The sequence below is a fragment of the Cynocephalus volans genome, chromosome 7, assembly GCF_027409185.1.
Source record: "Cynocephalus volans isolate mCynVol1 chromosome 7, mCynVol1.pri, whole genome shotgun sequence".
Lineage (NCBI taxonomy): Eukaryota > Metazoa > Chordata > Mammalia > Dermoptera > Cynocephalidae > Cynocephalus > Cynocephalus volans.
In genome coordinates, this window is record NC_084466.1 from 85070216 (window position 1) to 85086080 (window position 15865).

At 44.0% G+C, this 15865-nt stretch overlaps 1 protein-coding gene across 2 annotated transcripts in view; it reads left to right on the top strand.

The window, feature by feature from the left end:
- The window catches only part of MIPEP (mitochondrial intermediate peptidase), a 164832-nt gene that overhangs the window by 112498 nt on the left and 36469 nt on the right, over positions 1 to 15865 (top strand). For both annotated transcript variants that reach the window (XM_063102813.1, XM_063102812.1), the window contains exons 17-18: positions 8877 to 8998; positions 13240 to 13313. In XM_063102813.1, the coding sequence (XP_062958883.1) occupies positions 8877 to 8998; positions 13240 to 13313 (196 nt within the window). The remainder of the gene's footprint in view (positions 1 to 8876; positions 8999 to 13239; positions 13314 to 15865) is intronic.

Genomic DNA, 15865 nt, shown 5'->3' on the forward strand with positions numbered 1-15865 from the left:
GCACAGAGAGCACCCAAGGAGGGGGTGAAGCCTCAGGCCCTCACCGAGCCGGGGGCTGGAGTGGGCTTTCACCAGCACTTCAGGACCCAGAGGACAGATGGGCTCCTACTGCCATGAACGTGGAAGCGCAGTCCTGGGGATCCCAACTGCCTGGGGACAAGGGTCAGGTTGAAAGTCCCAGTTGTGCCCAGGATCAGCACTGGGTGAGGCAGGTCTCGATGGTGAAGTGTAGTTGGAGCAGACATTGAAGAAAGTGAGGGAGTGAGCCATACAGATGCCTCTGGGGGAAGAGGATCAAGGCTGAGCAGAAAGCCAGGACAAAGACGTGCAGGATCAGGAGCTCAGCCATCGTGTTTTCAGACCAGCAAGTCAGCCAGCCTGGCTGGAGCAGAGAGAGTGAGGGGAGTGACCAGACATGGAGTCTGAGCATAAGGGATCAAAGGAAGAAATTCCAGCGTTCTCCTTGCCTGTTTCGTGCAAGAAGTCCGTAGGCCCTGTTTGACATCACATTGTTCCATCTGTCCCTGCGCTTTTTGCATGGCAGCTTTATCTTGCAGGATGTGGGTGCTTTTGCTTGGTCCTAAAGCTCTGAGTAAGTCCCCTGGAGGACTGGAATGAGAGCTGAAGGGGCCTCTGCCCACAGAGCCAAGCTATGTCCCTTCTGCACACACCTGCCTCCCTTGCATGCCTGTGTGCAGTCTGCGACTGTGGCACCTGCCCCCAGACTTTTTCCCATTGAGAAGTTCCTGTCCCTTCTACATCACTTTTTTTGTACCCCTGTCTATGCATGGGCAGAAAGCCCCATCGTCTACAAAGGACAGTCACATCCTTTTTCATTTTTCCCTGCGTGGATTTTGTCTGATCCTACACAGACGCCTCCTTTGCTGAAGGGTTCATGATCGTTGTGAAGACAGAGCCACACCCTCTTTCTCTGATGGACGCACTGCACCCCAGTGGTTTTGTTAGAGACTAGAGCTGCCTGTGGTGGCTTGGACACTTAGTATGTTCCTGCAGAGGTCCCCCTGGCTTCCTGGGCTGACTCTCCTGACCGTGAAAGTCCTCATTTTCTCTGTTACTTGAACCGAGGTTTCTTTAGAATGAAGCGGCAGTCTGTCTTTTTCTCTTGAGATGTTACAGGCGAGAAGAAAAGCAGCGTTAAGGAGTTTTGATTAGGAAGAAAAAAACAGTCGTTTCTTGGTTTCAGTTCTGTGCTTGTTGCTTTTTGTTTATTATCTCATTTAATTAGATTAATACTACCTTTCCATGTTTCATCTAACAAATGTGTTTCCGTTGGAATCTGCTGCATCCTTTCTCTGCTAATGGATTAGCTTTTTTTTTTTTTTTTTTTTTTTTGTCTTTTTCATGACCAGCACTCAGCCAGTGAGTGCACCGGCCATTCCTGTGCAGGATCCGAACCCGCGGCGGGAGCGTTGCTGCGCTCCCAGCGCCGCACTCTCCCAAGTGTGCCACGGGCTCGGCCCTGGATTAGCTTTTGATAGGTGCATTCCTTCCTTCCAGGGCGTTTGGTTTTGCTTTACAAAGTTTTTTAATATCCATATATAAGCTAAATCAGCAATTACAGTTGACATACTAAAGAGACATACTCATAGTTAATATTTTGTACATCATTAACACTGTGCCTGCTATGTTACTATAAATTGCCTAAAGAGAATTGTACAGGTTGTCAGGAATGATTGTTTCTTACAAGACTGGGCCCAGTCTCCTTAAAATAGACTGTATTTCTATTAGCATAGAAAATGTTTTCTAGTTGTCATCAGGATGTTACAGAATTCTCATAAGATGGCACTTTTATAAATTACTCAGATTCATGTGGTAATGTGGAGAAGGATTTGTGCTGATATATATTTTTACATATCGGAGGGCAGTGTTTTGTTTTGTTTGGCAGCTGGCCGGTACAGGGATCAAGCTCTGGACCTTGCACCATGCTCTAACTAACTGCGCTAACCTTACCATTCCATTTTAAACCAGAATAACCAACATTTTAAACCAGAATATTTACTCTTATCACTTGTGTAAGGACTTTCTTTTCAGCTTTAAAAAAAAGTTCTGTGATGTGCTTTGATGTGTGTTTTAGCAGATATGGTAGAAATTAAGGCAAAAGTTATAGGTGTCAAATATGAACTAATGAATCAGTAATTTGAAGTCAGGCTGGTTTTTAAGTGGGTTTCCTCATGCACTACAAGCCAAAGGTGCGTGGATAGGGCTGGTGGCTTCTCAATGTATGGCTTTTATCTTTGAGTGTAGGGTGGTGATTTCAATTTCCACCTGTTTAAAGCTACCAGGAAGGGGGAAAGAGGACAAGCAGGGCATGAGCAGCTTGCTTGTGGAGGACCTGGTTGTACGTGTCACCTGCATTCGTACTCATCTGCAAGCGTGTAGATGCTCGGTCACCCCAGCATCAAGGCGTCCTCGGAAAACATAGCCTGGCTCAAACTCATCAGGAAAAGGGTGTGATTCTGTTTCCAAAAGGAAGAAGGGGAAAACAAAGGAGGGGATACTCAGGAACTTCTGCCAGTAGCCATGGGCAAATCACTCTTTTTGCATCTATTTGTAAAATACTTATAAAAAATTGTAAAATATTTCTAAAAATATCTTCTAAAGATTTTTGTGAGGACACAGGATTATAGGTGTCCCTTTCATATTTTCAGGGGTTTATTTCTCTTAATAGTATTTGTGAATGCAAGTCTCATTTTAAAAAATAGATAATGGTATTAGTTTTCTATTGCTATTTAATAAATTACCACAAACTTAGTGGCCTAACACAGTACACATCCCCCAGTCAGCTGCTTCCTGTGCTTGGGGTCTCACAAGACTGCAGTCAAGGCTTTAGCCAGGCCGTGTCTCATCTGAGGTGTCACTGCTTCATCCAGGCGGTTGGCAGAATTGATTTCTTTGTGGCTGTAGGTCTGAGGACAAGCTTCTTGCTGCCTGATGTAGGCTGCCCACAGGTCCTAGAGGCCACTCCCCCAGCCTCTAGAAGCCTCCCCCAGGTCCTAGGGGACCCCTAGGTCCTAAAGGCCCTCATCCCCAGGACCTAGAGGCCCCCAGTCCAGGTCACAGACAGCAGCATTCCCAAAATGGCCGCTTATTTCCTTAAGCAACCAAGGAGGGTTTCCAGAGTGAGTCTGCTAGCAAGACAGAGACATTATATATAATATAATATAATCTTAGGAGTGACATCCTAACACATTGTCTTATTCTGTTGGTTAGAAGCAAGGAGTAGATTCTGTCTGCACTTGAGGGGACTTCACAAAGGTGTGACCACCAGGGGGACAGATCATGGGGCCACCTGAGAGTGTGTCCAGCAGGATAAATTGTGTTCCATTTAACATCACTTTATATTCCAAATTGAGAATTCCTGTTTGTTTGGCACTGTTTCATGGATTTTGGTAAAACTTCAATGGGGATTTCTTATCAATTAGAAATACTAGTCTGCATTAATTCATGGAACATATATATATACATACATAGAGAGAGGGAGAAAAATTATGAACATGAGAGTGAGTAGGAGAATGTTTCCTGCTCTCCGTTGTGGTTAAGTAGTTAAGCACTTGTGGATGCCAGTGACTCGGTATCATAAGAGAGATTCCGTAGACCAACAGTGTTGTACGTGGACAATGTGAAAAGTCTGTCTAAATGGTCTATGTACAGGGACTGCCCCAGGAATTTGCTTCTTCCTGTCTTGCTGGCTGTTAGTGATGCTAATTAAAACAGTACACCTGTGACCAGTAGGCTTTCCTGAGCTTATACAATATTGTAGCTCATTGTTGGTTTAGAGTCTCTGAGGCTTGAAGGAGATGAAATCACACTCTTAGAGGCACTACTCAGATTCAGGCCTGGAGGTCTGGTGCCAAAATTAGCCTCAAAAGTCTTACATCATCTATCAAATACTGTAGTCAAAGAACTACTTTAAAAAACTATTAATAGTCTAAGATCCAAATTTGTTTTTAGTATTGTAGTATCCTCTTGTCTGTGATGCCGATTTTATTCCTGGGCTCCTCATCTCAGTCAGAAGTCCAGTCTGTCAATAACATTGAGCATCACATTAAAGGATCCCACAGTGTCTGTCCATCAGTCCATCCCTCCATCCTTCCAGCCCTCCATTCAGCAGACTGCTGTTGCATTCCTGTTGTGCTCCAGGCACAGCACCGAGTCTAACCATGGACCCAGCATGTGCTGGAGCCCTCAAGGAAATTTCAGTTCAATATGACACAAGCCGAGGAAGCAATGGCTGTCGTTTCTATTCCCATGCAGCTTATAATGTTCCAGTGATAAGATTGTTTTAAAACAAATTTTTGGTAAATGCATTTCCACACATGTAGTTGAAAATGAAGCAATGATGTGCTGTTTACGAGTCTAATTAAGAGAAGTGGTTAGTTCTGTCATCCAACATTTAGCACACAGTTAGTGAGCAGTTACTCTGCACTGGTCCCTGTTCTAGGATTGCAACTGAAAATAGATAGTAGGTAAATGGCTACATTGCTGCCTCTCCATTCCTGGCCCAGGAAATCATGGAGCTAGAGAAGGGCAGTGGGCAAGTGAGAATCCTCAGAGGGCCTCACATTCTCTCGAGTCCAGCACAAGTTGCAGTCTCCGTGGGGCTCCTAACATGCTGCTTCACCTGCTCCGTGTTTTGTCTTTCATATGGGATCACTGAGATTATTTAACTCCAGAAAACTTTATATAGCCATGCCTTAGAATAGTGTTAGGATTTGAGAATCTAGGTCTCTAGCCATAATAAAAGGAAAACTACAAAGGTGTTTGAGTCGTTTGTTTTTGAAATCAGATCCCCACATTAACCATCAAAGGAATGGTGAAAATTCTTATCCATCTGACAAATATCCCTTAGGAAGAAGAAAACTTCGATTTCAGAGGAAGATATCATAATTCCAGAGCTTAAAATGAACTGCTGTCTTTCGTTTTTCCAGATGAAAGAGTGAAATGGTAACAAAGGCTTAATATTAAATTGAACTAGCAGGAATTCAACAATTGTGTTCAAACAACAGTAGAATTGTAGGTCTTAGCCAGCCATAAACTTACAAACCTCTGATGAAGGGTGTCAGGTGGGTATAATTTATTTAGCATGTCTTGAGGTATGGAAAGGGGGTAGTGCTGAAGTCTAACCTGTAATTAAAGAGCAAGACCCAGCAAGGACTGCACGTGCCAGGACACCCGTGCCAGGCAGGGTTGCTGGCAAGGCAGACAACTCGGCAGCTCAGGAAGTGGTGCATTGCACAGATCCTGATGGATCTCTCTACAGTTCTGAAAGATCATGTTTTTATTCTTCTGTTTATATGGGAATTCAGTTACAAGTTGTTGATACTAAGGAACTTAGAAATTTCTTAGGTCAAATCAAATGCCACTATTGAAATAGGTCTACTTTCAAGATAAAACAAAACTATTCAGCTCAGATCTAAACAGAATTAAACTCTGCTGTATACTGCAAAGGCTGCCAAACTAGTTCTGGCAGATTACCCTGAAGAAAAAGTTTCAAAGATAAAGGCCCTTAACTAACTATATGCTTCTAATTCTGGGACTTCCACCTGAGAGATGCTTATGTCATCATAGCACAAGAGCCAGTATCTTGGTGGAGTATCAAATTAAAACAGCAGGCCGTGCTCCATTGCAAAAGTATCATCACCCCCAAATTGTTTTGAGTGAGAGAGGTTACCATGTGTCCATGTGTTCTAAGCAACATTTAGTAGATTAAGATTCTAGCATAACACAAAAGCTGACATAGATCCCCTTTTTAAATAAGACAGAGTATACAGAACTGTGTATACATTATAAATGAATACCCAAAGACCCAGTCCTTTGACTGGAAATGTAGTTATATAGAGTTTGTTATACTGGATTGTGACCCATGCATAGTCCTAGGCTCTTTGCTTTCATTTCAGATACCACTTGCATCCAGATGGGGTGAAGAATCTGTGTCTACTTTCTTTGCCCTCCCTTGCCCCCAGGTGTCTCGTTGGCAGGAGGCTGCCTACCTGGCCCCATGTCTAGTGCTTGGCTCTTCCCAGCAGGGGCACGGCCCCACCCTTGTTCATGTTTTCGTGGTGCCACTAGGTGGGCACTTGTGCCTGGAAGAGGTGGAGGGGAGACCTTGTGTTAGGTAAAATGCAAGCCTGATACTTTGACAGAGACCCAAAATGACAGCCGTGTGAGTGCCCATGTTCCTGGCTGGCTGCGACCCCCACAATGGGCATTGTCCCCACACATGGGCTGATGTGGTGTACCCCCAAGGAGGAAGGACATGGCTCTTTCCTTCTGGCCGCAACTCACAGGTGCCCACCTCACTTCCAGTCCCGTCATTTTGCAGTAAGGAAGAGTGAGACTAATGGAGCATCTCTGCCATGATGGCCCACGTCCTACATTGATTGGAGCACTCCCACACGCCTTTGTTAGGACAGCTCCCTTGCCCAGTCCTGGCAAATTAGTTGTCTCAAAGAACTGGACATAGTCAGAGAGTAACCAGCACTGTGGCTTCATCTTTAAAGTTACCGTCGTGGCTGCCGGGTTCAGAGTGTGCCCTAGAACTGGCCATGCCCATCTGATGCAGGAACCATGTATTTTTTTAAAGTTTGTTGCTTGACTACTAGAATTCACTTACCTAGTTTATAGAATTATAGTGAGGATTGTATTTTATATTTCATTTTCTAGGGAATTAAAATGTGGTACATCTACACAATGGAATACTACTCAGCTATAAAAAAGAATGAAATACTGCCATTTGCAACAACATGGATGGACCTTGAGAGAATTATATTAAGTGAAACAAGTCAGGCACAGAAAGAGAAATACCACATGTTCTCACTTATTGGTGGGAGCTAAAAATTAATATATAAATTCACACACACACACACACACACACACACACACACACACACACACACACACACACACACACACACACACACACACACACACACACACACACACACACACACACACACACACACACACACACACACACACACACACAAACCGGGGGGGGGAAGAAGATATAACAACCACAATTATTTGAAGTTGATACAACAAGCAAACAGAAAGGACATTGTTGGGGGGGAGGGGGGAGGGAGAAGGGAGGGAGGTTTTGGTGATGGGGAGCCATAATCAGCCACAATGTATATCGACATAATAAAATTAAAAAAATAAATAAATAAAAAATAAAAGATGTAAGGATCGTTAAAAAAAAAAAAAAAAAAAAAAGATTTGCTAGAGAATGATTATCATGGTTAAAAAAAACTTGTTTCAATTTTTTTTTCAAAAAAATTTTAATGTCAGACAAAGCATATGTTAGAAGAAAGTGGATGACTGTATGTCAGGGTTGTTTGTTTCAGAAAAGATAGCATTTTGAAGTCCTGGGCTGTCTCTTGAGGACAACCTCACTGGACTGCAGCTGTGGCTGGGGTGTCCCTGCGAGTATGCTGTGGCGAGCGGCCCTCCTGACCAGCCAGCAAGTGGCCAGGTCCAGGAAGACACAGAACCAGTGCCAGAGTGTTCTCCCATGAAAGCCCACTTGGCTTTTTTTATAACTACGTCATCATCCTCAAAAGGTGCGCCTCTCAGTGCCACACTGCAAAGGCACTCTTCCGATGACAGCACCCCGGCGTTCCAGGCTGGCTGAATAGGTGGAAGGCTGGCCGTGCTCTGCTGTGGACGCCCCTACCGCCCTCCCTGGGCTGTCCTCTCTATGTCTCTGTCACAGAAGTGAACCCCAGAGTGATGAACCTGTACAAAACAGTTAGGTGTCAGCTTCTTCCTTGATTAGAAAACAAGCAGAGCAAGTTCAGAGAAAGCAGGGAGCCCTGGCAACTTCACGCTTCCACCGTGAGTCCCACGCTGCTGCTGGTGGCTAACTTTGGTTCTTAGCATTTGACTCTTTGGGGGAAAAAAAGTGTGCATTCTGTTAGATTCTATAGATTTATATTGTTATGATTTCTCAATTCTGTCCCATTTTTCTTCTGTGCTTTTTTGCTTTGTCATGAAATGTAATTACAGTAAAACATGGAAGGTTTTAGCTTTAGGAAAACTAGGCCATCTGAAAAGCAGTTCATGTAGCAATAATCATTGCAGAGTAAAACTTTCTGAACCAAGAAAATTACTAAAAATATGTAAACTCAGGACTTTACCTTTTTTCTAGTCATGTTAAATAAAATATAATCAGTATAAGTAATTAAACTCACTTAACGAAGATTAACTGTATATTTGGAGCCAAACAAATATATATGTATATATGTCTAAAGACTATATTTACATGATACAAAATTTTCTTTGTGTATGTATTAGTCTGCTAAGACTGCCATAACAAAATACCACAGAACAGTGGCTTAAAGAGAAATTTATTGTGTCAATTCTGGAGAATGGGAAGTTCGAGATCCAGGTGTTTGCAGCGTTGGTTTCTCCTGACGCCTCTCTCCTTAGGTTGCAGATGGACACATCCCTGCTGTGTCTTCACGTGGCCTTGCCTCTGTGTGCACGCACACCCCTGGTGTCTCTTTGTGTCCAGAGTTCATCTTCTCCTAAGGACACCGATCAGATTGACTGGGGCCCAACCTTACAGCCTCATTTTAACTTAATCACCTCTTTACAGGCCCTGTCTCCAAACAGAACTACATTCTGAGGTACTGGCTTACGGCTTAAACATAGGAATCTTGGAGAGACACAATTAGTTCATAACAGTGGATAAAATGTGAAAATATTAATAATCGTGAGTGACAAGGCCCTTTTGGGTGAAATTTAAATGAAAACATTTGCAGGTTTCCTCAGGTGCTTTCATTGTGTTCTCATATACAATATTCTCAAAATACTGAGACTGAATTCTTTCCTGTGCTGTGTTTCTGTTTTGGCAGGCCTGGCAGCTACGATTCAGCCACCTCGTGGGCTATGGTGCCAAATATTACTCTTACTTGATGTCCAGGGCAGTAGCTTCCATGGTTTGGAAGGAATGTTTTCTACGGGATCCTTTCAACAGGTAATAAGGGAGGGAAGTTCATAAAATGCCCTCTCCTTAATTATCTGCAGTAGTCCCCCCTGCTCTGCATCCGAAGTTGGGCTCTGCACCTGGCAGACAGTGGAAGTGCTGGGAGGCCATCTCCTCCACCGTCCACACTGCTCTCAGGCCCTTCCTGGGAGCCCCCCCCGGCCCCTATTGCAGAGGTGACCATGGCCCTGAACTCCACCCTACTGACAGCTCTGTAGTTCTGCAGCGGTGGTGGTGCAGTGCCCTCCCGTGTGCCTGCAGGGACCTGTGTGAATCTGTCCTGCCTGCCTTGTTCCCATGCTGCTCCCGTGTGTTCTCTCTGTCTCACCAGCCGCTCCTGTTGTCATTTCCTATGCTCAGTGCTTCCCGTGACTCTTGACAGGCTTCCTTACGTTCAGCACAACTTCTGAAGTTTCACTCACATGGACATCTTCTTTATTGCCCAACAAAGGATCCATTACTGTTCCTCATTTGGGAGCAGCACTTTTGGAAACTTTCTTTGTTGACATTAATGCCCAGTTTGTTTCTGGAAAGGTCCCCCCGCCTGACTTCTGGAACACTTTCCTTTCCTGGAAAGGTCGTCTTCATGGACAATAGTGGCAGTCTGGAGAAAGAGAGCTGCTATACCAGCTGCTCCTGACACAGCTCCCCTTGTGGTGGCCACACATTGCCACCTAGACAGTGCAGGTGGCTGCAGAATCCTCCCCAACAGCGCTTTCTACCATCCTGCCTGTAGATGCCCTCCTGTGCAGCCCCTTCACTTTTCCTTTAGAAGGCTAACTAAAATGTTTGTGTAGTACTCCATGGTCCTCTTCCAGGAGCACATTTTACCATGTTACCTAGTGAATATGTTGAGCCTTTAATGATTCATCGAGAAAATCTGGAATAGGTAAATTTCAGTTATGTATACATGATGCCCACCCCCTTCCCCAGAGTGGAGGCAGCACATGACACTATAGGGGCTGGGAAGTGGGAGGAAGTGTTGGACCCTGGGATAGGTGGTCCTGTTTTCCCAGTTTCTTAGTAAAACCAGGTACAGTTACACTTGCACTGTGTGGAGAGGTGCAGAGGATCTTACACTGGGTGAGAAGGAACAGGAGATCTCACGTTGGCTGGAGAGGCGTAGGGGATCCCACGTTGGGTGGAGAGGCATAGGGGATCCCACGTTGGGTGGAGGGGAGCAGGGGATCTCAGGTTGGCTGGAGAGGCATAGGGGATCCCACGTTGGGTGGAAGGGAGCAGGGGATCTCATGTTGGGTGGAGAGGCGCAGGGGATCTCACGTTGGGTGGAGAGGCGCAGGGGATCTCACGTTGGGTGGAGAGGCGCAGGGGATCTCACGTTGGGTGGAGAGGCGCAGGGGATCTCACGTTGGGTGGAGAGGCGCAGGGGATCTCAAGTTGGCTGGAGAGGCATAGGGGATCCCACGTTGGGTGGAAGGGAGCAGGGGATCTCATGTTGGCTGGAGAGGCATAGGGGATCCCACGTTGGGTGGAAGGGAGCAGGGGATCTCAAGTTGGCTGGAGAGGCATAGGGGATCCCACATTGGGTGGAAGGGAGCAGGGGATCTCAAGTTGGCTGGAGAGGCATAGGGGATCCCACATTGGGTGGAAGGGGGCAGGGGATCTCATGTTGGGTGGAGAGGCATAGGGGATCCCACGTTGGGTGGAGAGGCGCAGGGGATCTCACGCTGGGTGGAGAGGCATAGGGGATCCCACATTGGGTGGAAGGGGGCAGGGGATCTCATGTTGGGTGGAGAGGCATAGGGGATCCCACGTTGGGTGGAGAGGCGCAGGGGATCTCACGCTGGGTGGAGAGGCGCAGGGGATCTCACGCTGGGTGGAGAGGCGCAGGGGATCTCACGTTGGGTGAGGCGCAGGGGATCCCACGCTGGGTGGAGGGGAGCAGGGGACCCCACGCTGGGTGGAGGGGAGCAGGGGATCCCACGCTGGGTGGAGGGGAGCAGGGGATCCCACGCTGGGTGGAGGGGAGCAGGGCATCCCACGCTGGGTGGAGGGGAGCAGGGGATCCCACGCTGGGTGGAGGGGAGCAGGGGATCCCACGCTGGGTGGAGGGGAGCAGGGCATCCCACGCTGGGTGGAAGGGAGCAGGGGATCCCACACTGGGTGGAGGGGAGCAGGGGATCCCACGCTGGGTGGAGGGGAGCAGGGGATCCCATGCTGGGTAGAGAGGAGCAGGGGATCCCATGCTGGGTAGAGAGGAGGTTTTTTCCTTTGAAAACAAATGAGTAATTATGATCTGGTGTAATAGTTGTTTAAAGCATTTTACATCCTCACCACACAAATGAATACATCTCCAAATACCTCTCAGGCAGCTCTAGTTGGTGGCTGTTATCCTCACTTATTTAACATGGTTTTAAATAAATGGCATATTAGATTTTAGAGTGCCCTAGAGTTTTCAAATGGCATTCATAGCAGCCTTGGCAGAGCAGGTACTTTTTATAAGAGAAAGCCGAGGCTCAAAGAAGATAAGTAATTTGTTCAAGGCTTCCCAATTGACAGACTGGACCAAGATTATAATCTCGGTCTTCTAATTTCTAGTTTCTTCTCTATCCCCACCTTCTTCACACCTCAGCTTTTCATAAAATTTGACATAGATATAGATTTTCTCAGCTGTTAATAATCACATTCGGTTCCAAAATAGTTTGAACTTGCAAATATGGCATAGAATTTTTAAGTGTTTTACGGCTTGGTACCCACATGTTATTTTGTCTCCGGCCATCTGCAGACTGCAGACATTTGGTCTGCTTTTCATATCTTATTATTTTCAAAGGATCTACAACCAAACGACTACAGTAAATCAGTTTTAGGGATTACAACTCTTTACTGGAGATTTCTATAACATAGGCAAAATATCATCTTGTTTGAAAGAGCTGTACTTTACTAGAAAACCACCTACTGTTAAATATATATATTTTCAAATATTTATATGTGCATTCTTGCCTAGACATGTAGTTGTAGTTTATGTGTTCATAAAAGTAAGCTAGTAAAAATGCTCACTGGACTAGAAAATTTCTAACCTCTTCAAAGGATCCTTTTTTATTCCACTTCTGAAAAACAGGCAGGCTGGGCATCTACATCGGGAAGTCAGGCTGTGTAGAGCTTAGGAAAGCCATGGGCTGGAGGCCCATGAGGAGAGGGGTTTGATTTAGGAGAAGGGGTGCTATATCCCGTGGCCAGAGGGGACACTGCACTTCCTAAGCCAGGGGTCAACAGGGCCTCTCAGCTGCCCCTGCCCCTGAAGGGGCCCTGCCTCTGTCCATGTTTCCTGCCTGGCCTTAGTGCTCACCCAAGAAGTGACCAAGGGTGGCGTTTGATGTTTTTGATGCTGTGATGCTATCAAAAATTCTGATTAGAAACCATGTTTACAAAATTACCCATACATAAGGATGCTCCAGAGCTAGTGGAATGAAAATAATATCAAAATTGATTTAGTGTTTTATAATCTGTAGTCATTTGCCTTAAAGGAATTGCATCTTCCATAAAATACAAAAGAGTAGCACCGAATAGCTTGTTTCCAGGGGCCATTAATTTGGAGAATTTCTGTCCGTAAAAATTCTTCAACATCTGCCTTCACATGTTGTTATGGACAGTCTTCCTTGTATAACTCAGTGTCACATAGGGTGTCCTGCCGATAGAGTATGAGAAGATGGAAACAAGGCTCCCTCTTCAAGTGGCCACCAGCCAAGTTTTCTGGTCCATTTGCCATCATCCTTAGCCAAGGCATTCTGCTGTGATTAAACCTCTCCTGCCAGCTCTTTTTCCTTCATTCTTATTTTAGAGTGTTATTTGTTTTCTCTTTGTTAGGTGCCATCTCAAATTCTTTTTTGAAAGTAAAGAATAGCATAAATAATTTCAAACCTCACTTCAAAATAATCCTAAAAATATGGGCATATAATCTTTTTCTATAATACACAAACTAAATAATCCTTTCTACAAAGAGAGTTTGCTTGCTAACAAAAGAGAAAGCCAAAAATACGGTTATCCTTTTACAGTGAACATATCACACCTGGTTTTATTTATTTTAGAATAATTTAAAAATTAGAATTAGGTTTTTAGAAGGAAGAAAATAATTAAGGGCCACATTGTCACATGATGGCAAGTTTTATGAATGTGAGTTGAGTGTGGCTTCGTTGTGGAAACTCAAGACAGGTGAGAGCAGAGACCACGTAGGCTGTGTGAGCAGGTGTCCTTAACAGTGTCCTCTTCCCCAGGGCCGCCGGGGAGCGCTACCGCAGGGAGATGCTGGCCCACGGTGGGGGAAAGGAGCCCATGCTCATGGTTCAAGGTAAAACACAACCAGGGCTGGTAACTTTTCTGTGACCTTTCTTTTTTTAATGTTTTATGAGTTATATGTTTTGATATCAGCAGTTTGACTGTTTTTGCATCATCTCTAATGAAAGCTGTTTCGTATCTTCTCCATACTTCTTTTTCCTTTAAAGAGATGTTTTAGCTGTGTATCTTGCTCTGAGCATTTATCTCGATGTGTCCCAAATAACAAATTAATTTGTAGTCACTGTGATTTATTTAGGTACCAGAGTAAAATTTCAAGTTCTGGCTTTCAAAACATTATTAATAGTGTAATAGGAAATTGTTAAATTTGTTGCAATATTGTAAATTTATCATAAATTTTCAGAAAATTGCCTTTTAGATTTTAATAGGTCACAATGTATTTTTTTTTAGTCTAAAGAACTCATTTATTTCTTATCTATCTCTTCTTCTGAAAGCTCAGCTACACACCTTTGAGAAAGTCCAAGGCATGAGGTTAGATTTTTTATCTGTTGAAAAATTAGAACCTAATTAAATCTTCTCTTTGAGGTATCACAATGCTTATTTTTCTACATAATTTTTTGAGTAATTTTTAAAATTGAAGTATTTTTGTTGAAACTTTAATTGTTAATGGAAATAACCAATATATTGACAATTACATTTGCAGCTGAGCCTTCTGACTATCTGATAAAACTGCATTTAGGAAATAACTCCCCATTTTGAGGAAGTGTTGTTTCGATTGTAGTAGCTGAGTGGGTCCTAGTACTAATGGGTCTGACTTAAATGTCTCCTTGCCGAGATCTGTTGAGTCTAGTGTCTATAGCCACGCTTAGCGTAACTCCAGAACCTTGCCTTCAGCCAGTCATTTATTCAACAAACATTTGTTGAGTGCCAGTTATGTGCCAGGCACGATTACAAGTGCCAGAGGTGAAGCAGTGAGAGACGCTGAGACAAAAATCGTGCTTTTTTAGAGCTTGCATTCATTCGATCAGCTTTTCCAGGGGGCGTTCATCCAGGCTTGATCTGCCCAGCACCACAGGAAGTTTAGAAAGCAAATCAGCCAGCCCAGTGATCCTCCTGCTTTATGTAGCTAACAGTGGGTTATGCCTCCAAATGGCCATAGTGATAAAGAGTGCATGCTGATGCCGCCTCGGTTTTCCAGTTGAGCCTTAATGGCCCTTACCGAACTTTGCTATATCCTAGAACTATTTTAAGTCATTTTCATATATTGGTTAATTTAATCTTCTTAGTAACCCTATGAGGTGGGAATTATCATTATGCCCATTTTATAGATGATGAAGCAGGTCAGGTTCCCTGCAGAAAGTGGAAGAGCCAGGATTCGAACCAGAACCCCTCCATAAGGGGGTGTATTATGGACCCAGGCAAAAGTGAAATTAATAAGCACATCAGAGGAAGCAATTGTTTGTTTAAACTGTGTACTTCTATCTGGTAGTTGTAGTGCTGTGTAGACAGCCCACCATGAGCTGAGAACGGAAGAGGTGTTCCCAGACTGCTTTCTCTTATAGATGGTTTCTGTTAGGTATAGTCTCCCACTAGCCATGCTTACTTTATCCTTTCTGAGACCAGGCTTTAAATACCCTCTGCACATAAATACTAGTTTATATATGATTCTATCAAAAGAAAAAAAAATTAAGTCCTTTCAATGTTTGTCCTTTGGCTTGTGTATTTTTCTACTCAGCTTCCAAGGATGTTGCAACAACTTCTCTAAAACTTCTCTTTATCTGAAACATTTTTGTGTTAAGAAACTTAATATTTTCTGCACCGAAATTCACACACCCATGAGAGAAAAACAAGTCCATGGTTTAGACCAGAGATGATGAAGCATTCAGATTCCAGTTAACACCAACAGTAGAATGATTCTGCTTTTAAACTTTAATATTTTTCTTAATATTTTTCTGTCAGATCTCATTAATCCACATGATTTGTTCCATGTCAAAGATGAATACAAGATGTGCAAAGAGGTTCTGCCTGTTGTCACTTTACAGGGTTGGATTTGTAAGGCAACACCAGTAGTGGCTTCTCATTTTCTTGTATGCATCCAGCCTGCACCCCAAATCAGAATTCTTAGATCATGGCTCATAGCCTTAACATTTGGGATTCCCTGGGAGTGACTGGTAAAATTACTGACATTTGTGATATAAAAGCATACACACTCTAGTTGGTATTATTCTTCTATGAAAAGATAATTTTGTAGATGTTTTATATTTTTTATTTAAATACTTACTAGATAAATGTAAAGGATTATATAAAGTAGCAAAAGGCAAAGAAACAATACCTAGCTTCAAATTGTGTGCCCCCCTGACCAAATCACAGCTTGTTTACCCCCTTAATTAAGACATGTTTCAGATGAACTCCAAGCTATTCTTAGGGTCAGAATGCCTTTGTGTTGTACTTAGGCTCTCTGAAAGATACACACCCAGAGGGGTCAAATGGAGAATGCTTCTGATCTTTGAATAATAAATAGCACATAGGTGAACTTTTAGGTCATTTACCTTTTTCTGAGTGAGTCATCCTTTGGGAACCTGGCTCTGCCTCTGAGCTCTGGGCCCC